We start from the raw sequence: 27,580 nt of genomic DNA on the forward strand, positions 1-27,580 counted from the left end.
TCTGTGTATATTTGATAGGTTACTATATACATATATATATTGCACTATACCATATCTCTTTCTACTCTTGTAAGGAGCACCTGTAATGCCAACAATTTCCCCTCAGGGATCAATAAAGTATCCCTGATTCTGATTCAGATTCAGAGGGGAATCCTAGTGCAGGGGCAGACTAAACCATTTGACAGCTTCCATTATTTTCCATAAAAAGTTCAGCCTTTTAAGCTTTTTTTAAGCCATTTTTAATTTACTTATGGCATTATTTACTTAGGCTATAAATAAAATTACAAATAAAACCAAACTATTTATTCTAGGCTTTTTGAGGGCCTCCCTCCCAATGGGCCCTGGGTTACCATTACAACACCCCTGTCATGCATATAGAAAGTGCTGCCTTTATAAATAATCATAAATACTTAAAAAATATCACGTTGTTTTGTGTTAAATGGATCTTATAGATTGCATTTAAGATTTGAAGTCTACTGAGGATTTAGAAACATTATAGTAGTGATAATAATGACCATGAAAAATAAGCTGCCATCGATTTAATTAAAAGTACATCATTTCCAGGTGTTACAGTACATTTATTAAACACATGAGTTTATCTTTGGGCAGAATACATAAGTATCAGACTTCATCTTAATGGCAATATATATTTTTATGAATCTCAAAGTGAACTTCTTTAACCTCCATAAGAGTAAAGTATTTTTAGGCTCTTCCAAACACTGAATTGCCTCCAGGATAATTTTGCTGACGCCTTTTTATATGTTCACTGCACAGTTATTTTCCCCACTGTGGTAAACGTGTGTAAAATATATCATAAATTGTTAAAATATTCCTGTATTTGGGTCAGTCAGTCGTGATTATCGCTGCATGTGTGTCCGTCAATCAGTCACGGGTGTGTTTATGCGTCATCACTTCCCAGCCAATCGCATGGCGACGTCCACCAACGGGCACCCGAGACGTAAACCTTGCAAACATGGCGACGCTCCGAAGAGAGTACGGAGATTGGAACTACGACCGTTTTTAACCGACAAAATAACCTCCTCTTCGCATGTTACAATGTGGTGGGGTTAGCCAGAGCCACCGGACGTACAGCCTTTTAGACGATGTTTGCAGAGGTGAGTCAGCGCCGGTGAAACACACGCGCGTGCCGTTAGCGTAGTTTGTTTTCCAGTGATAGGCACGGCTAGTTAGCATGTAGCAGCTAGCGCCTTAGCGTTAGCCCCGCAGGTAAACACTCAGCCTGACAGGGAGAGGAGGGCACACAGCCGCTGTGCTGTCGGAAAGGCTGTTTGCTATAAGTGGCAGTCAGCCCCGGGATTACACAGTTAACGCTAAGATAATACGATGAGCTTTGGATGTCCTCACTGTCAACGCCGTGCTGGAATTAGCTAGACACAGGCAATGTCGGTAGTATGCGTTTAGATTATGAGTAACGTCCCTCAACAACGAATTTCTGCATCACAACAAACACAGGTGAGCTGGGCGTTAGCTGTGTGAACGGACAGAGAAAGAAAGTTACCTACTTGTTTTCAGCAAGGTTGTGGACTACTGCTTACAAACTGTCTTCTCTATATTTAGCTTGCGTTTGTGTTAGTAGCATGCACACTGAGTAACGGCAGCTAACGTTTAATGCCAGGGTGATACGTGTTGTAGCATTTCCTTCTCATCTTACTTTTATTCCAGGTAAAGTCTGACACACAGCTGATCATGAAGATGTTTCCAGTGGCATTCAGTTGCAAGACTGTCAGTCAGAATAGCTCCCTTCACTTGTCCATCACAAACAACTGGCCTAACGCAGGCTTCCCTTAAAATATTAATGGTAAAGTCTTGAGTCCATTGTGATTAGGCTCTGGCTTTGTGATCACTCAGCCTGACAAGCCATTTTTTAGTGTGACTTGAGATGACATTGCAGCATCACGTGAGGCAGTTTCTCAGTGCTGGTTTCCTGATTTTTTTGACCATGACATCTGTTGACAAGCAAGCAGACTGCACTGTCCTGCTCACCTGAGTGGCAGGTGACCTAGGCACCTCTCCAGCAGTTTAAGTACAGGTTTATCCTCAGTAATAAGGCTTTAGCTGCTACTGCACTACTGTGCATGTCTGCTAGGGAGTACTGATTCCTGTGTTACATACATGTGCAGTCAGGTGTTAAACTATAGCTTAGTAGCGCTTTGCAAAATGTTGCTCCCTGTTAACCTTTGGCCTGAGGTAAATGATGGACTTATATCGGAGCATCCTGTGATGAGTTTTGGCTTCACACCAGCTTTGAAGTGTGGTCTTTATTGTGGATGTGAGCTGTAAAGTGAAGTAATGGATAATACAGTAAATGTGATATAAATGGGGCCTGTTCAGTTGTGACCAATGTCATCATTATCATTCAAGATCCTACGTAGGAGGCTGTTGCCTGTCTGATAATTACAAACCACTGGCTTTACCCATTCAGCTACTCTCAGACTACTTCACTTTCATGTCCGTGTTATAGTTTGCCTTCTGCTATAATTTGCCTTTAGTGTCATTTCATTTTAAATGCATGTTTGTGCATTAAGTTGTAATACAAATGTCGCTGTTGTGTTATGTCACACTTTCGCACATTCAACAGTCTAATAGAGTTTGGCTGAAGACATTGGCATGGACTTGTTGTCTGTCTGACTGTGATTAACTCCTTTGAGCAAATGGCTCACCCGCATTGCTTGATGAATACATCTTTGTCTACTGAGTTAGTTTATTGTCGAGGGATGAGAGTTCATTGTGTGTTCATCCACACAGGCATACAAAGTTATCTCGGTGCTTTTCACCCCTGGCTAAATCTCATTAAGGTGTCTTAATCAAAGCTTGGTAGACATTGAGGCCAGCAGCACACTGACACATCACGCATGCTTGTCATCTAGCACACCTCTCCCTCCTTCCTTCAGTAAATAGAAGAGGTTGTCCTGCCAAACAGGGTGACACCTTTCAGAATTAAACCCTGTCCAGACCTGTGTCTTGTGTCCAGATATATCAACAGTGTGTCTAGGTCATGCTGAGAGACTTGTGCCAACAGTTATGATTGGATTTTGCTTCATTATGTATTTGTTTTATGTATTATTTGACGTTAAACCACCACAGCAGCTAACCTTAACAAAACAACAAATTTGAGGCTGCACAGGTGCACTGACGCCTACTACTGCAGAGGCTGGGATTCAATTCCCAGTTGGTGCGCCTCTTGCTTGTTGTGGGGTCCAGTTGGTGGGATGCTGCTGGCCGTGTGATTCCTACTAGTTGGCTGGGATCTTGGGTGAATATCATAGACCTCCAGATAGCTCTCCCCAGAGAAGCTTCTCGTCAGAAAGTGAAAAGAAGCAGCTGGGGACTGGGAGTATGTATCAGAGCAAGCATGTGGCTTATTTCACCCTCCCCAGGCAAACAGTGGAGATAGCAGTGTCAAACTACAGTTCAAGGGAGGTGGCCTGACCAAATTGTACTGAAAATTAGGGGAACAAAGTAGTGCTCAGCCATACAGGTAGGGAGCAGATGGCTACATACCTCACCTAGGCCACAAACTTATCTTTTTGGGATGCATATGCTACAGCTGGGAGACAATTCAAAGCAAAAAAAACAACGTTAAGTGTCTCAGTAAGATGTGGGGTCACCTGAACTGCCAGAAAAGCATCAGTTGTACTAGATTATGGAAATCTGGAAAGATGGCAAGCACCATTTTTTCAAAAGATATTCACTAATTTGGTGTCGATGATGGGGCCTCTAACATGTCCAGTCATTCTGTCAGACTTTTCTTTAACTTGTCATGCATGCTACATGTAGTCACGTGTACCTATTACCACCTCAGAAAGTGTAGTGCTTCTTTGTGCAGTCACATGCCTGTTTAGTCACAGCTGGGTCATGGCTAGATGGTAACCTTAGATCTGTGACAATGCTTTGGTCAGGGTCAGGCTAGGTTTAGCCACAAAAAGCACGTAGGATTAGGAAAGGTTGAAATGATCACTTGAAATATGGAACCTGAAATCATGCGGGAGTTTTCGCAAACCTGGGTTTACCATCTAAACATGACCGTACACTTGTCAAGCTGTGATCACATCATCCAGGATGCATTACAGTGCAACGTGTGAGCACAGCTCTCTGACATTTTTATCCCTACTGTGCACCTACTGTAAATGGCTGCTATCTCCTGTGTACATATACTCTCACGCACCCCTCTTGTTACATTTTAACTGCTACTTCTGTGTGACCTGAAGTACTCTGCTGGTTTAACATGAGCTTTTCTGTGATTACAAAAGAAGAACATTTTAATCCAATTATCTCAGTTTTTTTTTTTCAGGTTAGAAGTGCTCTGTTCATTATGAGAGTGTTTGTCTGTTGCAGAGTGAATCAGTTGGCCTCGCCTGCTTTCCTGCCATACTTGTTTCTCCACCTAATGTTAATTTAGTTCCGTTAGTGATAACTCAAGGCTTGTTAGCAGGGGATTGCACAGCACAGGTTTTGAATTAGCCAGCAGCTATATTTTCCCAGTATATCTGTGCTACTGAGTGTGTTTGTAAGTGTGGGCTGTCAGTGATTTGACAGCAGAGGACTGACCTCCTTCAGATGACAGAGTAGGTTAGACATGATGATGAGGTTTCAGCCAACCGGCCTGTGGATAAGACAGCAAATGAGCCACTGTGGGCTGTGTTAGTAACAGTATCACAGCCTCACATTTTCTCATTTTTAAGAAACAGGATGACAAGACAACAACAGCTAAATTAATGACAACTTTTCCTCACTGGAACAGTCTCACTTATGCACTCTTCTCATTCTAGAGATTTAATCCCAAAGCTACTATGGTAGCTCTTTGTATTATGGTGGTCTTGGTGGTGGATTAGGCCAGCATGATCAGTCAGCCCCACTCACTTTCTCTCCCTCTGAGGCATTAACCATGGATCTTCCACAGGAGAGCTTTAATGGGCTGAGTTAACCTCTCACCCAATCACCACACTTGTCGAGGCTGCAGCTAAGCGCCTGTGGACTTGTGCATAGATCACAAAAATGAGCACCCTTGAGCACTGCAAGCTCTTCCCACACGTGTGCGTCTGCGTATGCACAGTGCAGTATGTGTGTGGTAGCGCGTGGACTTGTTTTTTAAGTTGTGCCAGGATATCTGGGAAACGATAATCTCCAAGACTCTGATACTCTCTGATAAGAGGCTGTGTGTGCATGTCTGAATGTGCCTGGAGTCAAGGACGTCCAGTAGTGGAGGGTTTCACAAAAACTTACCAATCTGTGTGGCAGCTTTTTTAAACATTTAGATTATCTGCTGTTGAAGTTGCTACTAGACATTGTAAGTTTGTGTTTGACAGAGAAGACAAAGACAGAAACAGGCAGCTGAAATACATTAGCAAAGGAATATGATTTTCTGAATGTATTTTTGTGTTGCAGTGAATATTTCTCCACATGATCCTTGACTATTAACCCAAGCAATAATTTTTATCCTAGAGCTTCCTATCCCTGGTGTTAGGTGATCAGTTGAATGAATTAAAACCACATTTATGTTTCACATGTGCAGACATATTGTTCAGAGATTCAAAGTATCTTTACGCTTATGTTCATATGTGTCTGTTAAGTCAGCGTGGGTTGCGTAAGAAATTGCCTAGATGTTTAGATGTGTGCGTTCCCGATGGGCTCTGGTGTTAATCACTGGAGCAGATGGTTCGTGTTTAAAACCCCGTGTAAGCTGTAATGACTGAAGAGTGTCGGTTATCGTCTCTCCTACCGAGCCAAGCCTCCACAGCCTCATCGCCCCATCGCACAGCCCCACCGATAGCCTCCACATTCACTGCTGCTCACTGGCACCATTGACGTCAGACCGGACTTGCGTTACTCATTTGAACTACATTCAAATATTTTCCCAGTGAATGATTGCATTTGGTAGGATGGACTTGGGCAGTATTTCTTTTAAAGTAATAAAAAAGACAAATGACCAAATAAGAAACAATAACCTTTTCTGATGATACTGTTCAAACAAAAGCTGTTGTTTTTTATTTAACTGATATAGGAATTTGCCTCCACAAAAATGATCTGAACCCTTATATTTGCTCAAACACTTGAAGGAAACACTGCTTACAGTTTGTCCTGGCAAGCACAAACCCAGCCCACATCTATTGCATCAGTCTTGAACTAATTTAAATGTTTTTGAAAAATAATTCAGCGAGCTCTGACTGTCTCTGGCAGTGTGCTCTCGGATCCTGCTCACCGAGGTCAGTGCTATTCACTAGAGAGGTTCAGTGAGTAGTCGCTGCTTCAGGTTAATCCACAGTTATGAGACTGTATTATCACACTGTTATCACGCTTGTGTGTGTGTTTATAATACAGTCAACTGTTAGCATGTAGCTAAGGCCTAGGCTGGTGGTTATAACGTGTCGGTGATGACTGCAGCGGGCTGCTGGAAGCTACTGAACCAACAGTGGTGCAACCACCTTCCCTGTGACTACTGTGTGGGTGAAAGGTAAACAGAGTAGATGTGTTACTACAGGTCAAGCTGCTCATTGAGGTTTGTGTGAGAGTCAGTGCGTAAAGTTTAGTTTGGTTTTCCATGTAAATGGCGACAATATTGTGGCGGCTAAAGGTTTACATAAGATAAGATAGTCAAAGTTTGTGGCAGGGTACTGTGAATAGCATTCCTTTGTATTTCTACCACTGGTAGATATTCTTTGGCCAGCCCTGTTCTCTTCCCAGAGTCCCAACCCTGCTATTAGTGACTTTGTCCCAGCCAGTTTTGACTTGAGAAAGAGGGGGTTGTCTAGCCAGTTTGGACACATTCTGCAGGAAGGACACCATTGTGTTCACATGCACTCACTACACTTGGTTATAGTCAGCTTTTTGCAGGAACTGGATTTCTTAAACTTGAGAGATTTAGAGAAACTTGCTTAATACAGCTACATTTCTGCTGGGAGACTTGACTCTGTCCATGTAATGTAGCCTGTACTGTATTTTAAACAGGGTTATTAGTAGGGCTAGGAATCACCACAATATTGTCGTGACACTGAAGTAATGATACAGTGTTATTGGGATTTTAAACACTTTGTGATATGCTGACTATTGGGAGAACATATTGTGATTTATTATTTCTTTGCAACTGCAAATTATGTCCTCAACGGAAAATAACAGCTGTTTTCAGTCTGTTCATCTCCTCACTTCAGTCATCAAAATGTACCTAATCAACTGAAAAAAGCAATTGATTTTATTATTCTAGTAGGTGACCAGGAGTTTATTTTGTATTTGCAATACTCAGTCTTTCATTTATAAGACTGAAATTGAAAAATAAGTCTACTTACTTATGCTGTCAATCCAGATGATTCAACATAGATGAAAACCTCTTCAGTCTGCAAAGTCATACACAACTTACGCAATTAAATATGTCACCCTTGTTTCAAAATATTGTAGGTGGTGGGGAAGAGAATTGATTACTGACCACTTAAATGTAAATGAGGATTTTGGCGTACTAATTTCAGCGCATATGTTCTAATATTTCCTGCCCTGCCCTGATTTCTCCCATAACCAGGTTCATAAATGAAGTGACTGTCAGCTGTGCATCATATATTTAAAGGTGTGCTCAATTAATGTAATGACCCATATGTTTAAAATCAGTTCTGCTGTCTTGTCTCAGCCAACACTCTGCCAGGGCTCAGCCTGTCTATTAGGCTAGTTGTTTACAGTGAGTAAGTAAAGTCAGGGTCAGTGGGTCCTCACTGACAGCCATTAGCATCATGTTTTAATTTTCTCAGTGTGCTGTGTAGTCAGCTGGTGTGGTGACCCGGGATGTCGAGAGCTGAACTGGAGCCAATCAACTCATTTTTTTAATTGGCTGGTATCAGCTTTATGAAGCCTGATCCGATTGAGATCCTTTGTTCAGTGCTCAGGGTACACCACAAACAATAGTGGCCAGTTTGAATAGTGATAAACACACTGTCAGCAAAGCTAGAACAACAGCAACCAGCGTCAAGCAACTAATGACAGGAATTGTAAATCCAGATCCTGCAGAACTTGAATGGATTTAGCAAGAAGGTACATCTTTAAGGATTGACTTGTGTTTGTAAAATTTTAATTGCAGAACACTTTTTCCTTGCATTAAAGTTAAAGGACTGAAACTATGTGAGATGATAGTAATGTAGTATTTAGAGGTTAAATAGCCTCCTGTACACCATATGTCTGTTGAGTTTTATAACGTGATGCACCCTCATATGCAGATTTTTCGTATAGCCAGGATGTCCACGTCATGCTATACCATACTTACCCGTTACCCCACCCACTGTCTTACTATGGGCAGTTTAAATTCTTAAAAAACTGTCCCCTGTGGTAGGTTCATGCAACAACCTGTTCAGTGGTTCTTTCTCCTGAATTTGCACGAAGTTGCACACAAATTTCTGTTCTGATCATGTTCCTAAGCAGTAGTATGCTCGGCATCGATTCTGTCGTGGTCATGCTATACATTGTAAGCTGGCTGGCCCAATTGGCAACATGTGTGTCATCCGATTGTCCGTAGCTGGCGGTAGCAGAGTGAACAATGTCTCAGTGTCGTGAGGAAGCTCTGTCTGTCCTTATCTGGCTCCATCGGTGGAGCTGCTTATCTAAGGAACTCTAGTATGAATGTAGGGCAGCCGAAGATCATCACTGCTGATCGTCATGGTGTGTGTCTATCTGATGGCTCCCCGGTCAGAGTGTGAGCTTTATATGGTGTGTGACTCTGCGAGCGTTTTTCACATTCAATCACTGTTGCATAGATAACTGCAATTTCCACATTACAGCATGACTGTATAGTGTAGTACTTTGCTAAGGTTTGCATGGCCTGGTTTCATTAGTCCAGCTTGCACTTGCTGGGGCTGTTAAGTTTGTGGAGCTCTGCGGCAGGCTCATCCTTCACGTAACAACCCCCACCATGCATACACACTTACACACTGTGGAGCCTACTGAGACTGGGTTTTTCAGGCCGATACAGATATTAATATCTGGAAGAAAAGTTTCTGCTGTTTTTATAATTGCAGTGATCACATCTGTAGCATCGGCAGGGTTCCTGTGGATCCTTAAAAGGCACTGAATTCATTCATTCAAAACAATTTGTTTGAATATGTTTTAAATCAAATTTTCAAAATCTTAAAAACGCTAGGACACAGGAAGTAGAATTTTCAGAATATTTTTTCTTCTTGCTGTACATTGTAAAATCTCAAAACTGGTAACATCTGCTTCTTTATTTTAAAACTTATTTTATTATTTTAAAAGTAATTTAGCAAGTGCCTTTCACATTAACGTAATGCAGATTAGAATAGTGGAACCAACAAGACAAACACTTTGCTTCTGGCCGTGAGGCTTAGAGAAGAGGATTCAATGGAAATTGGCTAGTTGACCAAGATTTGTGGCGTGGCTGAAACTGGTACAAGGCAATGCATACAGGGATTGGCATATTCATGCAAAACATTTTTAAAACCCGGCACAATGGGAACCAAGGCAGTGGAATCCCCCATGCAGAGTGAGAAACACATAATCGACAAGAATACCTGCCAACAAATGCCAGGTATTTCCCACTTTTGTTCTGGCAAAATTGGCCTGAACGCTAAGTAATTGATGTTGTTTTATGTTTTACTTTTCTTCAGTTTTGAATATTATAAAAAATCCAGTGTGGCTTTAAATTGTCTGAATCTGCAGGAACCCCAATTGACATAGTATGAGTAACTTCTAGAGTAACTTGTGGAGAACTGGGACACAGAGCTGCTAGCTGGAAACGAGAGCTTGGTTTCCTGCACTGACAATAACAGGAAAACCATAGGATGTGACACACAAGTATGCACAGACACACACACACAACACACACACAGTCTATCTTTGATACTCTTTAACAATACAACACCCCACAGTGTGTGTCTTTTTAAATAATCTTTTCCTGTCCCGACATCTAAAGTGTGGAGTTGGTTGACGTCATTGCACAGCACAATTGTCTAATCATCTGATTTCGTGTGTATCAGAGTGCTGCTAATTTGAACAATGAATTGAGCAGCAGTCAAGTTCAGTTTCATGAATTTCAAATAGGAAATACAGGACTGTTGACGCTGTGCAGTAAAGAAACACCAGACACAAATAGTGCTATTGTAAAAACCTTAATCACAGGAATATGAATAAATTAGATATATTTGAAGTGTCGTCTTCGTCTGTCATAAGTACGTCAGTGATAGAAGATTTAAATGACTTGATCAGGTAGTACTGAGGGAGTCTTTCTTCTGACTAACTGTAATGATTGCTAAGCAGGTTAACGTATACGCTGAATTGAATCAAGTATTTAGCCTGTGTTCTGTTTTTGTGTGTTTCAGGCCAGTCTGTCCATCTGGGGATGGGGGGGTCTTGGAGTCGTGCTGTTCCTCGTCACCTTTGGACCCTTTGCCATATTCTACCTGGCCTTTTATATCTTCTGCTTCATTGGAGGGTGAGCAGGAAGACCTGTAATACATCCATCATGTCTTCACATAAGCGTTCTCTCTCACTTTAACCACAACACCTGATGGATCAGTTTTTTTAGCTGCTCTCTCATTCTCACTTCTGTTTTCCAGGGGCTTTGCGGTCACTCTGCTTTATGGAAAGATCAACTCAGAGAAACACCTAGAAAAGTGCGAGCACTCTTACCTGCCACCCACGCAAATTGGTATACTAAAGGTAAAAGCATGCCTGAGCACACATACATTTTGACCTCGCCTTCACAAACAAATTAATTAGTTGTGAATCAGGTTCTGTCATTGACTAAGTCTGCTCGCCAGTTACCATGCAGATCATTAAAGCTTTCATCGATTTCATTTCTGTGCATTGTTTTGTCTCCATCAGACGTTAGATGAGATGAAGCTGGAGATCAAGCCTCCGAAGATTGACAGGAGACTGACGGGCTCCAGTTTCATAGATGAACCACTACAACAGGTGTGTGTGTGACATGTCTTTGTGTTGAGTATTTGACCTCCTGTGCTTTTGGCACGTGTCACCAGCAACATGTTTGCACCTTTGACAATGAGAACGATCAAGATTAAATCAGATATCACACATGACCGATGTTCTTTGTTAATAATGCTTTTGATACATTCCCTTGTAGGTATTTCTTTCCCTTCATATGGTACTGTCAGCTCAGCAAAAACTCCAGATTATTAGGTACACCTTGCTAAAACTAATGCAGTTCTGCAATAAACCCTGTGGTTATGAAGATATAAATTACAGGTGCAAATGTCACAAATCATGGACCCTCGGTACATCTTGCATTAAATGGGGTTTGGTTGATCAGATTTCATTCAGAGTCTTTGACCACATAAAAGTACCAGGTGTAAATGACTCCAAACCCCTCTGGAGCTGGTCAGGGCCACATGGTGACCACATTGAACATAAATGTAAATGCAATAGCTTTTTCAATCTGTGCACAACAACTGCATGGGTGGATATACATAATTCAGTGTGGCTGTTCCAAACCAGGGAGGTAGCAGTGGCTCCTGCTCACCTCACGCCGACGCTGCATGGCGCATGGTGGTCTCTCTCTCTCTCGTCTGATGCTAAAACCGGGTGTCTCCCTCATCTATAATGTATTTTTAGTGTCAGTCACTGTCTTTACAGTCAGGTAGGCCTGTTTCATCCTCGTGCACCTCGCTGTTGCCTTCTAAATCCTCCTGACTGGAATATTTCTGTCTCCGTAAGTCTGTAGGGGATCATGCTTTTGGTTGTGTGTGTGAGCGTGTGATCCGTCCGTCCGCAGCTAATCTCAGTGATTCATAATTGTTGAAAAACCTGTTTCATTGACGGTTTATACCGTCATTGACTGCTTATTCATTACTCCTCTCAACCAGGTTCACAGGAAGTGCCCCGGGCTTTGAAGACAATTTTCCCACAAACTTAAATGGCGAAAGAGACGTTCGTAAATCAGTGAATACCTTTTTTGACTTCCTCTGTCCACTCATGAGGAAGCATGGCTGAGTGATTGCTCATTAAAAGCATCAGCACTTATGATAATGGGACAACAGCTAAGGAGAGAAGCCGACAGAAGATAACAGGAGGATTATGACCTGGTGACAAGTACTAACACTCCAGACATTTTGGACACCAGCCCACTTTAGTCCCCGTCTGATCCATCAGCTGGCCCAGGTCAGAAACTTCATGGCCTCGAGCCAGAGAGTAGTCATCACTGTCAAACGCTGCATACCTAAAGCCCTAAAGCCTCAGTGTCTTCCATTCACAGGAAGTTGCTTCCTTGTCTTTTGTGTCATTGGATTTGTTTTCAGCAGGATGTGTGTTACTTAAATCATGAAAGCAGACAATACTGTACGTATTTGCCCATCTAAACCTTATCAGACATACTGTCCAGAAAAGAAACTGACAAACACTCCTAACAGAAAGTGGAACTGAAAGTTTCTGTACTGTTACACTGCACCAAAGCTCTTCTCATCATGTGGCTTCAGCAAAAGGCCGTTGCAGGGCTGGAATGTAATGTTTTTTCACTCTCTGTCCGTCAGTCTGCCGGTAATTGACTCAGAATCTTTTTCAGCTTAACACGTTCACAAATAGATCCTTTAAATGATGGTCAGGCTGTCTGTCGGTGTTGCACACAGGGAAGATGAGCTCAGTGGCTTTTGTCCGGTGGCCACAGTTTATGTTTCCACCCTATCCTGTGGTTACAACACTTCCAGTAGTAGCATGTTTTAGCATGTTCTCAGTAAAGCGGCGTGGCCGGCAGAGTTAAGTGCAGACACAGCAGTTTGTGATGGTCAGATGACACTGACTGCTCCACTATGGTGATTCTGTTCTCCCTTCCTCCCTGCAAATGCACACTAATCACTTCAGCAGCACGTGAACCTTGAGATCTTGCACAGCTTAACGTGACGTCATGTAAACCTGTGTCATGCTCTCTGAAAAGACATTTATGGTCTTGATGTTTCTGGCACATTCTCTTCCTCTTTTCTCTTTTGCACAATAGCAGCTTGTACTTACAGCTAGACTGTTTGATGTTTGCTTGATTTAATCATACTACACAGCTCTATCCCTACTGTATGCATCAGAGTACAACTAAATGATTAATTTACCCAGGTTTCCCGGGACCTAATAGCCCAGTAATCAGTTCTACTAGACACTGACTATCAACAGATTTAATTGTGTTTTAGAAAGATTTACTTAATCATCTAGGACTCAAATCTTTTGCTGCATTTAATTAACCTGCTCCTCAATCCGTCTCTTCACACATTGTTTTTACTAAAAAATATTTTGTTGTCTCTGTAGGTGATCCAGTTTGCACTGAGAGATTATATCCAGTACTGGTACTACACTCTGAGCGAGGATGAGTCCTTCTTACTGGAGATCAGGCAGACGCTGCAGAATGCCCTCGTCCAGTTTTCTACACGGTACAAAACACACACACGTTTTCTGTCCTGATATTGAATGTTGTATACCATGACTGTTGGACACACAGACCACTGGCCAGAACCAGCCTGCCAAACGGCCCAATCCAGTCCCCTGGATGACTTTGCACACCTAATATTGTTGCATTTGTCAAGGTCAAGAGGTGTCAGGTTTCATGAGCAACTTCATGTAAAAAGCTGTCTTGGAGGCTTTTCTACCCTGACCAGAATACACTTCTTTGAAAAACTAAGGAATACTTTTTGTGGTCGTATTTAAAGATATTGAAGGTTATGCAAAATATTGTCAGCAGCTTCAGTACAAAATAATCCATATCAGACTTCTTCCTTAAAACAGTAATAGTCGAACACTATAGCGATAACATTGCCAAAACCATAGATTTGTAAATGGTTTGTAACCAGCGAGATCAATTGTCTGGGCTCTTTGTGGCCCACGAAATAAAATGAGTTTGACACCCCTGTTTTATACAAAGCAAATGTTCTGTGTTTCTTATATTTTTAATTTTCTGACTTATTCCTGTGTGTTCATGTGCCAAGGTCCAAAGAGGTGGACTGGCAGCCTTACTTCACCACTCGCCTGGTGGACGACTTTGCCACCCATTTACGTGTCTTTAGAAAAGCCCAGGATCGCCTCCTCGACAGAGAGGACAAGCAAAGTAAGTATAGACATTCACAGACACACTCACAGTATGCATCAGTATGTTTGACGTGTCTCCTGAGTTGATTTATCTTGTCTTTGACACCGATGATGATGATGATGTAGTTCTGAGCGTAATGAGCTTGGTGATCTTTTGGTGGACTGCACAATAAGACTTGATTGCAATTGTGGTGCAGAAAAATTGCTTCATAAAGTTTTTGATGAAGTCAGATAATGAGGCTTTAGACATTAGCGGTGATGATGACAATGACGAAGAGCAATGTCTGAACAGGGGACATAACAGAGGAGCTGGTGGACTCCTTCTTTGAGGCCGAGGTGGAGATGGAGAGGAAGATTTGTCGAGACGTAGTGTGCACTTCACACAAAGATGAAGAAGGTAAACACGCTTCTGTAATGCATCTCGCCTCACAGTTCACACTGTCATGAAGAACGTATCACACAACAACAACAACATGTGTTGCTGTTGGAATGCTGTAACTAATAAAAACTAAACACATGCTGTTTGTGTGTGTGTGTGTCAGGTTTTCTTCGGGACTTGTGTGAGTTGCTTCTGTATCTGTTACTACCTCCTGGAGATTTCCACAACAAGAACATGAGATACTTCTTAAGGGTGAGTGCACACACAAACAAACACGAAATCTCACTCTCACTTACACAGTCTGTCTAACAATCACAACACATGTGACCTTAGTGGTCCGAGATGCAAATATGAGGCGCGAAATCTCATATTCAGTCACACAATATGTCGTACAACCTGTGTTGTTAATTTGTCACAGTTGAGCCGCCGGCTTAATGCTGCCACTTTGGCTGCTGTCCAGCCATGAGTATTATTTTCCAACAGCAGGCTCCCAGATAGACTGAAGTGCCGCACCAGACCATGTGAAGCCATCTTTGTAGTGTAAATTGTTGTGAGTGAACCTAAAAATCCTCTGTGGTTTGTTATTATTATTGTTTTGGGTTTTTTTAGGAAGTGTTGGCGCGTGGTGTGCTACTTCCTCTGATCAACCAGCTTAGTGACCCAGACTACATCAACCAGTTTGTCATCTGGATGGTGAGAGCTGACACTGACATCCACACTTCCTACATATCAGCCATTGTTTTAGCTTTTTGTGGAAATGATATCAAAACTATTCAAGAAACAATCAAGAAAGCAAATGAAATACAACAGGAACAGCTTGGGGGCCTGGTACATGTGTTGTGGATATGTAAATGGATGTGATTTTTTTACAGATACGGGACTCCAGCTGCAACTATGAAGCCTTTATGAACATCCTGAAACTGACAGACAAGCCTGCAGAGCTGGAAGCCGTTAAGGACAAGGTGCTGGAGGAGCTTCAGTACCTCCGCTCCCTGGACACAGCCGGAGATGGTGGGCACTCACCTTTTCTTACTGACATACAGACACACACACATGAAACTAATTGACCCTGCGAGTTAGGCTTTGGTGGTATCAAGGCATTATTGTATACAAGTGTTATAGAAATCGAAGTGAAGCAGTTAAACTAGTCTTTGTTAAGTGAAATGAATGATTTTTCTGTTTAATAAGGTGTGAGAATATTTCCTCTCTCGACATGTGAGCTTGTGGAATGTCACAAACTCACCTCTGAAACATATTTCCCAGCTAAAATTAAAGATAGACTTTTATCTCCAGCAGCTCCGCTTTTATTCATTTATTTATTTTACACAAATAACAGTCATATACTGTAGAGAAAATAGATACCGCCCAATGTGAGTAGGAAGACACAAAGCCCAAATGTAAAAACGCACTGTTTTCATCTCCTCCCTTGATGTCTCTGTCCTTTAGACATCAATGTAATCAAGAACCAGATTAACAGTCTTCTGTTTGTGAAGAAGGTGTGTGAGACCAGGATCCAGAGGCTGCACTCTGGCAAGGTGAGAGACTGCAGCACAATATTACAGTGTTAACACCAGAAGATCCACTACAGACATACAGTACATCAGTAATTGTTACTGCGATGATAAAACATTGTCTTTAAGTACCGTCAGTTTGTTGGTTAAGTTGTATCTTTTGGAGTCAGCCAGACTAAGAATACAGTTTTATCATCTCTGCTTTGTTTATCAGACTTTATCTCTTCCCTGTGTTGTGTAGGAGGTGGATGCCTTGAAGCTGGCAGCCAACTTTGGCAAGCTGTGTGTTATCCCATTGGATCACATCCTCATCCACAACATAGCCCTGCAGTTCTTCATGGGTAATTCTCAACACGCATCATCACACAAACCACGGATGCCAAACGTCACTGTCGTCATCCCGAGGCCTTAATCCTGAACATTTCTGTTAATCATCTTTATAATCCACAACTTATTCCATTTCTCTAGAATTCATAACCCCAACCTGTCTCGTCATTAGGCGCACTCCTTTTCAGTCCCACACGACCTCGCCAGAGACTTTAAAGGTCACCTCACTTTACAGATCAGATTACGATAAGCGTTTTTTTTGTGTGTGTGCACAAACTAGGAGTCCAGCCAAATTGTGTCAGCTACAAGAGTCTACAGCCTAAACTACATGGTTGGTTCTGTCATTGGAAACGTTATGTAAAATATGTTTAGATCACCAAAACCTAATTAACTTAATTGTAACTGAGCAAAGTTAAAAAAAAAAGTGGAAGAAGGAAAGCCACAGTATCATAACCTTCATGTCTTATTTTCATATTAACCAGATGAGTTAACGAAGATTGTGACAGTGAATCTTTTGTTACAAGGTAACTCGAAACCACGAGCAGCCAGAGTGCTAAATGTTAAAGTCACTGGCTCGCTTACTATGTATGTATGTGTAAATAAAGTGCTACAGTTGACAGACAGCCACTTTGACACAACTCTTCTGTGTCTGTTGATCCAGACTTCATGCAGGCAGCGGGGGCCCAGGCAGAGCTGTTCTTCTGGCTCACTGTGGAGGGCTACAGGGTGACGGCTCAGCAGCAACTTGAGGCCATGCAGGGCTGGCAGAGAGACGGCAAGAAGCAGCCCAGCGCCACCAAGGGGCTGCTGAAGGCCGCTGCACTGGGTGTCTATGAACAATACCTCTCAGACAAGGTGAGCGGCGTGTAGAGCCCACATGTTTCAAGTCAAAAATAATTTCAGTCAGAAAGGACATGAACACTTAGAGACCCACCACAGATCCTTTGTTGTCTCTTTTGGGGGGTGATGGAATATTTAGGGGGAGTAAGAAGGTCAACAGTACACGCCGCATAGAAGTGGGAGACATCATCTGAAAGCTGGGAGCCTGAAGATTAAGCACTGTGTGTCAAGTTTAGTGTAGTTATAAATCTGTAATGATCAACATGTTGTCTTTACAAGGGCTAAGAACATTATGAAGGAAGTATCTGATAGCCATCCACATGTCCAATTATGTCAAACATTTTGGGGTTGATACTATTGGGTACACAGATTTTGAGAATAAATACAAATGTCATTTGGAGATTTCTGGAAGAATTGTATATTTCAGCAATTAGATGGTGAGCACTTTTGTTCTGGATACTGCTGAGAAACCCACTTATTGTCAGTATGCCAACAAAAGCCATACATAGTCTGAATGCCCAAGGTCTCTATTTTGTGGTTGCAAAGTCTCATGAGGCTGTGATTATCCTAAAGCTCACAATAGGCCATTTTATACATTGAGGTCAAGTTTCAAAAATGGTCTCACTACAATGAAATGGCTACTATGAGAATACCTATCATCACACATTAATATAATTAGGCCCACTGAATTCAGAAGAGTCTAAGCTCTTTGGTCATACCTAAGACACTCTTGAGGTGAGAGGCCAAGGGACCATGAGTAGAGTTATTAAACACCTTTACGGTTAAGGTAGCATGACATTGTTGGTACCAGTGGATGCCTTAGGTTGTCTAGTTTCACATGATACCACATTGTGCTAGCTCCAAAAATGAGGGCACCACAGCCTCTTAAATACAGTAATGTCGGCCAGTGGTCCTGTGGGTCTTTTAGGGCTAACAGTAAAAAAATGTTTTGGTCTCTCGGGGGATCTGAAGGTACTTATATCCTGTGATTTCTCAGTAAATTACAAACAAATTCTCTTGCTTTACAGCACTGCTTTCTGTAGCCTGCGTGGTGGTATATCTTGACGAAGTATCTTCCAACTCTGTCTTCCTTTTTTTTTCCTTCCACAACAGGCATCTCCAAGGGTGCAGGTAGACGAGGCGTCCATAACAGCACTAGGGGAGAGGCTACAGAAAGATGACCCCACGCCAGAGATATTCGATGATATCCAGAGAAATGTACTAAGTCTTTTCTTCACAGCTTTATCTGAATATCAGAGAATTTTATGAATCATTCCAAGATTTTATTTTTACTTATTCAAATAGGTTTCTGTGTCTGTGTTTGCAAAAAACAAACTTTCTAATCTTTTTCAATGTGCTGTCGTGCCTCTGTTTTCCACCCGTTAACTAATTGTTTCGCACATACTTGTCCCCAGGTGTATGACATGATGCTACGCGATGAGCGCTACTACCCCTCCTTCAAGCAGAGTCCTCTCTACGTCCGCATGCTAGCAGAGCTGGACATGTTGAAAGAGCCGAGCTACCGGGGGTCTGATGACGGCGATGGAGAATCTTTCAATGGCTCTCCCACAGGAAGCATAAATCTGGTAAGTCTTCTTTACTTCCTGTTGCAGGGCTGAGAAAAATGCTGATATGATGACACGTCCAGCAATGTTTTTGTCAATCTTCATCAGTGCTGAGTTTGTTACTCAAAAAAAAGCCAGCCTCCATGGCCACAGAGGGCTGACGTTTAGTGGGGTGAATGTCCACTAGCTACGTGCTGTTGATCGGAGTTTGTGTTAATGATAGCAAACTGTGTAGTTAAATGGTAACTTGTTTCTTGTGGTTTCAGTCTTTGGACGACCTGACCAACTCCTGCCATGATGATTCTATGCACCTACATGCCTTCATCTCTGACACAGGTACACACACACACACACACACACACACACACAATCTTAAATACACTCCACTGGTGAGCATTATTGCCACAAAGTCTAAAGGCCCAGACACACCAAACCAACTTCAGAGAACTAGCGATGGCAAAAGCCCCCTGCTGCGTTACCTCACACCACCTGTGTCTCGGCCAGACTTCAGCTGACGGCCAACCAGCACATACGTTCTGTGCTTGCGTTAGAGGAAATAACTCCCCACACCAGCAGACAGCGGCCATTTGTAATCGTCTTTCAAAAAGTGAAATCAGAAGACTGTCTTGGCGCTAGTTAGCAAATTAGTGCATTAAGAACACAATATAGTGTTGAAAGAAGCTTATTATCAGTGCACCAATGACACAATAACACAAGCCATCATGAAATGTTTCTGCTCAATGGCTAAAGAAAAGCAATCTCACCTTATGTACCAAGTTTGTTCCGCTCTCACTCCCTCTTGATTTTAGCTCTTTGTTTACTTTCCTCACTTCCTTTTCTCTCCTTGTGCGCTGAGTTGAACTTCCAATGTGAGAGATTTTATTCACCAGTGGCTCCACTGTTGCCGACACCGATTCTTCATTCTGAATCAGCGAAAAAAAGCAGACTAGCACCGACAAGGGCCACCAGTGTTGGACACACTGCAACGACGAGGGCCACAGATACTCTCCGATGGCCTAACATTGACCGACAGCAGACTGTTGGCTTGGTGTGTCAGGGCCTCAAAAGCTTAAAGGTAGGATCTGGAGGATTTTCAAACAAAACAAAATATAGACATATACAAATGAAATCCTGCTTAATCATCACCTATGGGCTTCTACTCATGTGGTGGTGACTCTGTTTGCAGAGCTCCTGCCCTTTAACTGTATTTTGATGTTTTTGTGAGCTCGGGTCTGGGCTGGGCGGAGATTTCCCCAGCCAATGTGAGAGCGCAGATGCCATGCCCAAGCGTGCACCAGCGTGAGCCTTGCTTGAACCTCTTCTGTGAAGCCTTCTTCCGTACCTCCGGGCTCCGTACACCCGGGAGAGTTGAGCCTGATAGGAGGGGCCAAATTTGAATGTGTGTTTACAAACAGCAACTGGAAAATCCTCCAGACCCTACCTTTAAGGCTGTGTGTTCTCTTTAAATCACTTTGGCACTTTGTTGCTTGATATTAACAACTTTTTGATGCAGGGTTCATGGATAATTCATTAAGGTTTTTAATTTAGATTCTGGCAACTTGTGTATGCATGTCACGTTTAAAAACATATCATTTAACTTTCACTTGTGGGCTTTGGCTGTTGTAACAGTTTATGTTGAGAGTCTGTGAAATTGTTGTGTATATCAGGTATCTGTTAGCCCCTGTGTGTCCCTCCCTGCATGTGTGTTCTTTCAACTTTTCACCTCCTGGCTCCATTCAACCATGTCTGCTGTGTCACTTCATACTGTTCCAGTATTCTTTATTCCTTTCATTTTATCACCTTCACTGTTTTTATGTTCTTCCTTTTTCTCCCTCCCTTACCTTGCCTGTCATTGTGTCATTTTTTCCCTCCCTTTTATCTCATGTCCACACCCTCTGCTCTGCATTCTTTCTTTTGCTTGCTCGTACTTCCCCAACACACTTTGAACCTGCACATACTTTTCTTTCCTTTCCCGTCTTTCTTTTCTGCTTTCATCCACCCCCCTCATCCTCCATTCCCCTTTATGGATGTATTGCCCGGCGGGGGTAGCTGACGCTTGTTTCCCCGGCTTCTGGGGTGCTGCAGGGGTTTGCAATGACCATGGTAAGACCTACGCGCTGTACGCCATCACCGTGTTTAGACGCAACCATGATGGCAGTGAGGACTGCTGGAAGACGTATCGCCGCTACTCAGACTTCCACGACTTCCATATGAGGATCACTGAACAGGTGTGTGTGTGTGAGAAATATGATGTTAGTGTTAAATGTTGAAGTGGGGTTGTTTGAGGTACTTATCCATTCAATGCATTATTTGCTGTCAGACAGCGCTTTCTGACAAGCAACTGAAGCTGTAATATTGCTCTCTTCAATGCCCCCAGACTCCTTTGCCAGAAAACGTAATCTTACCTCGGAGAACACGGAAGTTTCTGGTCTACCACTGCCTTGATAAGCTAGTTAGTTTGTGTTATTGAGCGACTTTTGGGTCTGAACTAATGTGGCGTCCACAGCAGTACATTGCTTAGCTTCTTTGCCGTTTAGAAGGTTAGAGGAATATTGATAACACACAAATGTCAAAGAGGGTTCAGTCACAAAGAAGCATATTTGGCAGGTTGGGGGGTTTATATGTAGCAGTGTCATCATGCAGAAACCTGCAACAGATCACATGGGAAAACATTTTTAAGGGGGCTTGCGATAATAGCATTTTGATACTTAAAAAAAATTGGAATTTGAATGCATATGGAAGACTACAAAATCAAAACACAGAATAATGGAGTCGCCCTGTAAGATTAGCGTTAAAATGTATAGCAACTTGTCATGAGCTTGTTGTTCGCCGTCTTAGTGTTGCTTATGTTCTGTCATAGTTTGAGAACCTGACGTCGATCCTCAAGCTGCCAGGGAAGAAGACCTTCAACAACATGGACAGAGACTTCTTGGAGAAGAGAAAAAAAGACCTCAATGCTTACCTACAGGTAATTGTTTTTTCCCACGTTAGGTTTGGAAATTGTGTCAGTAAAAATGCATGAGGACCCTGTGAAGACTGCCTTTATTGCTTTGCATCATTTTATTTTTCATCATAGTGTATATGAATAACGTGTATGTGTGTGTGTGTTCCAGTTGCTGCTGAACCCAGAGATGGTGAAGGCCTGTCCAACTCTGATTCCTTATGTCTATGACTTTCTCGAGAACAAGGCCTACAGCAAGGGCAAGGGAGAGTTTGCACGCAAGGTCATTACATTATTTCCAACAAAGAATAAGTGTTCAAGTGTTATTTATTTACTGCCAAAAACAAATTATTCATTTGACTGTTTTTTTTTTTTTGTTTTTTTTAAATTCATGTTGTCCTTTTTGTTTTCTTCCCCCATCAGATAGACACATTTGTAAATCCTCTGAGGAGCTCCATGAGAAACGTGTCCAACGCTGTGAAGGCCCTGCCAGACAGTCTGGCTGAGGGCATGACCAAAGTCTCTGATAACATGGGCCGTATGTCAGAGAGACTGGGTCAGGACATCAAACAGTCCATACTCAAGGTAACACCATCATATAGAGTATGTAGTTTGTTTTCTAATGAAAAGAAAGGAAAGAAAATCAGTTAACTAGTTATGTTTTGGGTTAATTTTTATTTTATTCCTTTTCTGTTTGATATAGTTTGTTAGCTTTGAAACTAATCACTGGGCTGTGGTCATAATGATTGGACTTCTGACTATCCAGTGTCTTCTGTTTTTTCCAGGTGCCTCCACTCCTCCCTAAGACTGACATCGACCCCGAACACTGTCGAGTCTCCGCTCAGCTCGATGACAATGTGAGTCAGCGGGCATGCTGGGAGCTGCGTGTTTATTTTATTTTTTCATTTCCTTGTGATTTTAATTATTTAAATGGTTTGAAGTTCATTCATTTGTTGACTTGTTTGCCCAGGTGGATGATAACATCCCTCTGAGGGTAATGCTGCTACTGATGGACGAAGTGTTTGACCTGAAGGAGAAAAACCAGTGGCTGCGCAGAAACATTAAGAACCTGCTGCAGCAGCTCATCAGGGCCACATATGGAGACACCATCAACAGGTCAGAGACACAAAATACACCTGGCAGATAGGCTTGTGCCGGTTTGAAAATTTTCCAACCGGTTTGATTTAAAGCTAAATATCTAACCGAACCGATATATCAAATTATATACCTAATTTTACCACTGGGGGTCACATTTGAGCTATTTTTCCCAATAAAAGCCCATTATTGGTGTAATGCGCTTCCAATCCACTAGGTGGCAGTAATGCTGTATTAACTGCCAATACACACAAGGTTACACAAGAAGAAGAAGAAGCAGAAGGACACCAAGACGTTAGGGCAAAGACAGTGGATAAACCAGTAATAATAGTAATAATAGTACAGTATAGTATATACTGTATAGTACAGTAGTACTCCAGTATCTTTGGTTAGGGCAACAAACTGAATGACTGCTGACTCCCTCGCACTTTTCCCCACCCCCAGCGAAATTTGATCTCTGGCAGCAGCAGTTGACAGCTGAGCTGAGTCCCTCTGCAGCCTCTGAGACAAACTAAATGAAATACTTGTAGGCTCCTCCACTTCATTTATAAACAAACATAAACCTTATTAAGTTGTCATAATGCATGTTACAATGCAAGATAAGTTGAATATAGTCCCTTTACACGCCGCTGATGTGAAAAGCCGTATTTCAGATGAAACATCTCATGACCTAAGATGCACAGTCAGAACCAGTTCCACCTGAGCAAATGGCACCATGGGATTAAAGTTCTCGGATCACAGGATGTTTGCACACACCTAAACTGCTCATGAGTACACCTATCAGTGCTTCAGAAAGTCGCTCAGGAGTCTTGTACACAACACAAAGAGCAGTAAATAGCATCACACAGAGCACAGCCTGAATCATCTTTCCTTTATCTCTGTAGAAAAATTGTGGATCATGTGGACTACTTGACCTCACCTGAGCAGGTCGCAGACTACGTCAAGAAGTTCAGGTAACCCCTCCCCTTTTCTTTCAGATAACTCTGATTGATCAGAGGAAGTATGATTAACCCTCATTGGGTCTGTTTCCGTACAGGGATTCCTACTGGCCCAACGGTATCCTGGCTGAGACACCGCCCCGTCGGGACAAGAGCATCCGCATGAGGACGCGAATAGCTGCCAAGACTAGTCTGCTGGGCATCATGCCAGGTGAGAACATGCACACTTTTTGGGACTGTCTCATCCTGTTCAGGCGTAAATCTAAAAGGCTGTATTTGAGCCAACAGAACAGTAGGGCTGGGTATCGATACCAGTAGAGGACTTCATTTGATACCCATAATGTGAATGCAGTGGCGTGTAGCATAGCCATACATCCCAACGTTTTGGTGGCATCTCGGTACGCTAATACACTGTGTTAAATTTTACAACACCACAGACTGTGGATTGTAACTGCTTCTGTGAGAGAGTGAGCTCCGCCCAGGTGACAGTTGGTGAGAGTCCACCAGCACACACAGTGACAGCACCGAGTTAGCATGACATGGCTAACGTTACCTAATTTTCTTAACAGGTTTAACGATAGCAAGAAGCTGTTTCAGTGTTGGGTGAGTTTATTGGGACTGTCGAATGGCTCGGTGTTGGATGTGAGCCACTGCTGCTGTGTTAGCTTGTGCTAATCGGTCAGACTCTCAGGCTCTGGTGACGACAGCAACAGAAAGTTTGCTTATACGGTGGGGAAGTCATGACAGACAGCTCAAAAAGCATCGAATGCAGGTATTGTTGGAGTGGAGAAGTTTCGATACTACTTGGTACTGAGTTATTCAGTCAATACCTTAAGTTATTGAGGACCAATACCCAGCCTTACAGAACAGGAAGAAGACACACAGGAAGCTTGTCATATTTACAGTGTTGAGCTCCAATGTCTGTATCAGCAAAAATGAACCCCCTGCGTCCTTGAGAGACTGTGCACACTCCTAACCTCTATATTTCTCTCCCTCCACCAGACGAGCTGAAGCACATCATCGGAGCAGACACCACGAGAAAGGGCATACTCCGCGTCTTTGACATGTTTCAGTACCAACCCATGAACCGTCGGCTAGTCTACGTTTTCCTGGAGGGCTTCTTGGAGACAATGTTCCCCCAGTACAAATTCCCCGAGCTCTTCGTCAAGCTACACTCTCGCTCACCACGCATCCACAGATACAGCCAGAAACTCAAATCCTCCTCCCTCAAGAGGTGACAGGAGAGGTCAGAGGCAGCGGGACATGGGCCGACCGGACACACACAGACTTGAGAGCTAAGAGTGAGAGTCGGGGGGAGCGGGGCTTTGACGTGAACATCGAGGTATGTGTGTGATTTCTGCCCTTCCACTTCCCTCACACGCTCTTTTCAATAAAAACACTCCAATTCTCCAGCTGATTATTTCTTTCAAGACAGAACTGAAGGATGAACAAGACGCACTCTGCCCTCCTCTCACTCTGTGACACACACACACACCTGCGCAAACACAAATCCTGTAACTTGCACCAAGACTGGACACAGCAGTCTTTTCTTTTAGTTCAGATATTTTCCTCCTCCTTTTTGGACTTTTTAGTTGTATTTCGCTTTACCCTGGGCCAATCAATGCTGCTTTCTCCTGGTCCAGAGAGCAGACCACAGATACTGTATTGTTTTTAAACTGCAGGAGTAGATAGCATAGACCCACACCTTGCCTTACCTTCCCGCTTCTGTCTTTCGGCCAGCACTCATCACCATCTCAGTGACCTGGCCGCTCAGCTGTAGTCAAACTTACCCTCATGCTGTAGACATTTTATCTGCAAAAGCTGCACACTTGTGAACAATATTTTGTTTTCATAGCAACCAAATATGTCAATAGCACTGGGTTTTTAAAATGTGACTGAACAAGTATGGGTCGAGAGAGATGATTTAGATTTTTATTGCTTTTTCTTTTTTTTTTTCCTTCAGCCTCAGTGCCTCTCTTGAGACACGATTTCTTTTTCTTTCCTTTATCATCTGTACCACCCATGATCCTCAAAGAATAGATCCACGTCCCCTTTAATGCTACTGTCATAACCTGTGATGACCAAAGCTCATGCTGTTCCATACGTGTGTGTGCACTGGTTTGATGTCGGGATACTCTGAACATTACTGTGCTTCATATCCTTAATCATGTGAGGAAAGAGAGCGCAGAGTCGACCTTTAAAAGGTGAGGCTGTGAGGACACACTGAAGTGTGATACCGTTGTGGGAGGCTCAGCTCTGGCTGTCCGAGCGCACTATCAAAGAATGTACTCTCTGGTCTAGTGTATTTGGCTCGTGTAGAATTTTGTGTGAATGGGTGTGTGTATGTTTGTGTGTGTGTGTGTGTGTTTGTTTGTGTGTGTGTGTGTTTAGCACGAAGATACAACCCTCTTCATTCAGAAACTGTGCCAGTGTGAGCTAGTGAACCAGCCTTAACTATATACAGTATATACTGACCAAGAGACGCACGCTAGAGGTAGCTCTCCTTCACTCGACTGAACGTTACAAGGAAATCAAGATAGAGATATGGAGATATATCCCTAATCACGTCTTTAATTTTGTGCAATATTTTTTTCTTTAATGCATGTGCATTTTGAATCATTGTATACTGAAAATTAGTAATTCATATTGTTTTAATAGTAGAGAATGTTAAAGACGCTTCCCCAGAAATGTCTTCTTGTCCCAACAACTTAACATTCCGTTGTTGTAAAAGTACAATGTTTATTTTACAGACTTGTTTTATAAGTCTGAGATATTTCTTTTGTTTTGTTTTTAATGTGTGGGGGGGTATTTTACACTTATCCTTCACACACTCACACAGACTGTGTTTTGTGGGTATGGACTGGGCAGTGGTCGGGGGTTTTCTGTGTCGCAGCCCAATAATTAGCTCATTGGGCTACAGCTAGTTCAGAGGCGGGCTCAAACAACTGCTTCTTTTTAACTCATAAGTGGCGTTTTATGCATCTAAGCCTGTTCTGTTTAGTGTGAACAGATCTATGTTGTTAACTGACAGCTCGAGGGACCGCCCCCCCTCTCCCCTCCTGTCCAAAAGGCTCACATGAGAGCCATGTTGTGGCCAGTGGAATCACTGCTAACGAGCACTTACCGTAGCAACTGTGGGAGGGCCTCTCCCATTGGCTGGACGGAGCCCCATTCTGCTGCAGTCATTGGATGGAACTCCCTCGTCTGCTTTGATTTGCTTGCACTGAGCAGCCCTGGTGGACTCTGATTGGCTGAGTAGGGGGACATGAACTGGAGCCGCTTACTGGGAAGTGAATATTTTGTTTGTTCCTGCGTCTACGGAGGTGTCACTTCTAATTTTCTGCACATCTCTCCATATAGGAAGGCTTGTTGTTTTTTTTTAACCCCCAGTATTTATGAATCTATGATAATGAAAATTGTGCATATCTGTGTACAGTATGTGTTAATAGTGTGCCTAAATGTACTGTCAACTCTATTTTCATATTTTTCTTTAACCTAAAAAAAAATCAATCAAAATGTCATGATCATTTTATGCGACTGAAAATGACTTTAGGGTGTTTTTTTGCATCATGCTTATCAAACTCCTCCTTGTGAGCGATTGTGCTCAGATCAGTATAACACTAATAAAAGGTAACTCAGACTAACTGACCCAGTGTGTGTTTGCTGTCTTCAGTGTGTTTACTTTCTGCATATGTGGTTTGTAAAGATCTGCAGGTTGTGTGTGATTACTGTGATGAAAATGAGGTGTGGAAATTTGTTCAGCAGACAAAAGCACCTCATAAAAGACAGACCAATAACTGATGTAAGATAATCTCCTGACTCCCTGCTGTCTACAGTGCAGTCTGTGAGTATATGTACAGTGAAACACTTTGACTTGTGTTGGACGTAGGGCTGTACCGAGTAGTTTGAAGCTCCAGTCACAATGGTGGCATTCAAAATTGGAAACTGCACAGCTTTTT

General features: G+C 42.6%; 1 protein-coding gene across 2 annotated transcripts; it reads left to right on the forward strand.

The window, feature by feature from the left end:
* Window positions 1-948: 948 nt before the first annotated feature.
* snx13 (sorting nexin 13) lies at window positions 949-27,256 on the forward strand. Of its 2 annotated transcripts, none has more exons than XM_078175575.1 (25): window positions 949-1,115; window positions 10,326-10,438; window positions 10,563-10,665; window positions 10,831-10,920; window positions 13,252-13,373; window positions 13,926-14,044; window positions 14,318-14,422; window positions 14,568-14,656; window positions 15,014-15,097; window positions 15,277-15,415; window positions 15,851-15,939; window positions 16,157-16,256; window positions 16,904-17,097; window positions 18,196-18,300; window positions 18,498-18,668; window positions 18,914-18,983; window positions 20,733-20,875; window positions 21,508-21,615; window positions 21,761-21,871; window positions 22,012-22,173; window positions 22,374-22,445; window positions 22,559-22,704; window positions 23,568-23,636; window positions 23,720-23,832; window positions 24,624-27,256. In XM_078175575.1, the coding sequence occupies exons 1-25, from the start codon at window positions 1,104-1,106 to the stop codon at window positions 24,857-24,859; spliced, it is 2,865 nt and encodes a 954-aa protein (XP_078031701.1). In that variant the 5' UTR covers window positions 949-1,103; the 3' UTR covers window positions 24,860-27,256. The 2 variants fall into 2 exon arrangements, with proteins under 2 accessions (XP_078031701.1, XP_033493076.1); XM_033637185.2 differs by lacking the exon at window positions 949-1,115 and adding an exon at window positions 1,124-1,473.
* Window positions 27,257-27,580: the final 324 nt, after the last annotated feature.

The sequence above is a fragment of the Epinephelus lanceolatus genome, chromosome 16 (genome assembly GCF_041903045.1).
Source record: "Epinephelus lanceolatus isolate andai-2023 chromosome 16, ASM4190304v1, whole genome shotgun sequence".
Lineage (NCBI taxonomy): Eukaryota > Metazoa > Chordata > Actinopteri > Perciformes > Serranidae > Epinephelus > Epinephelus lanceolatus.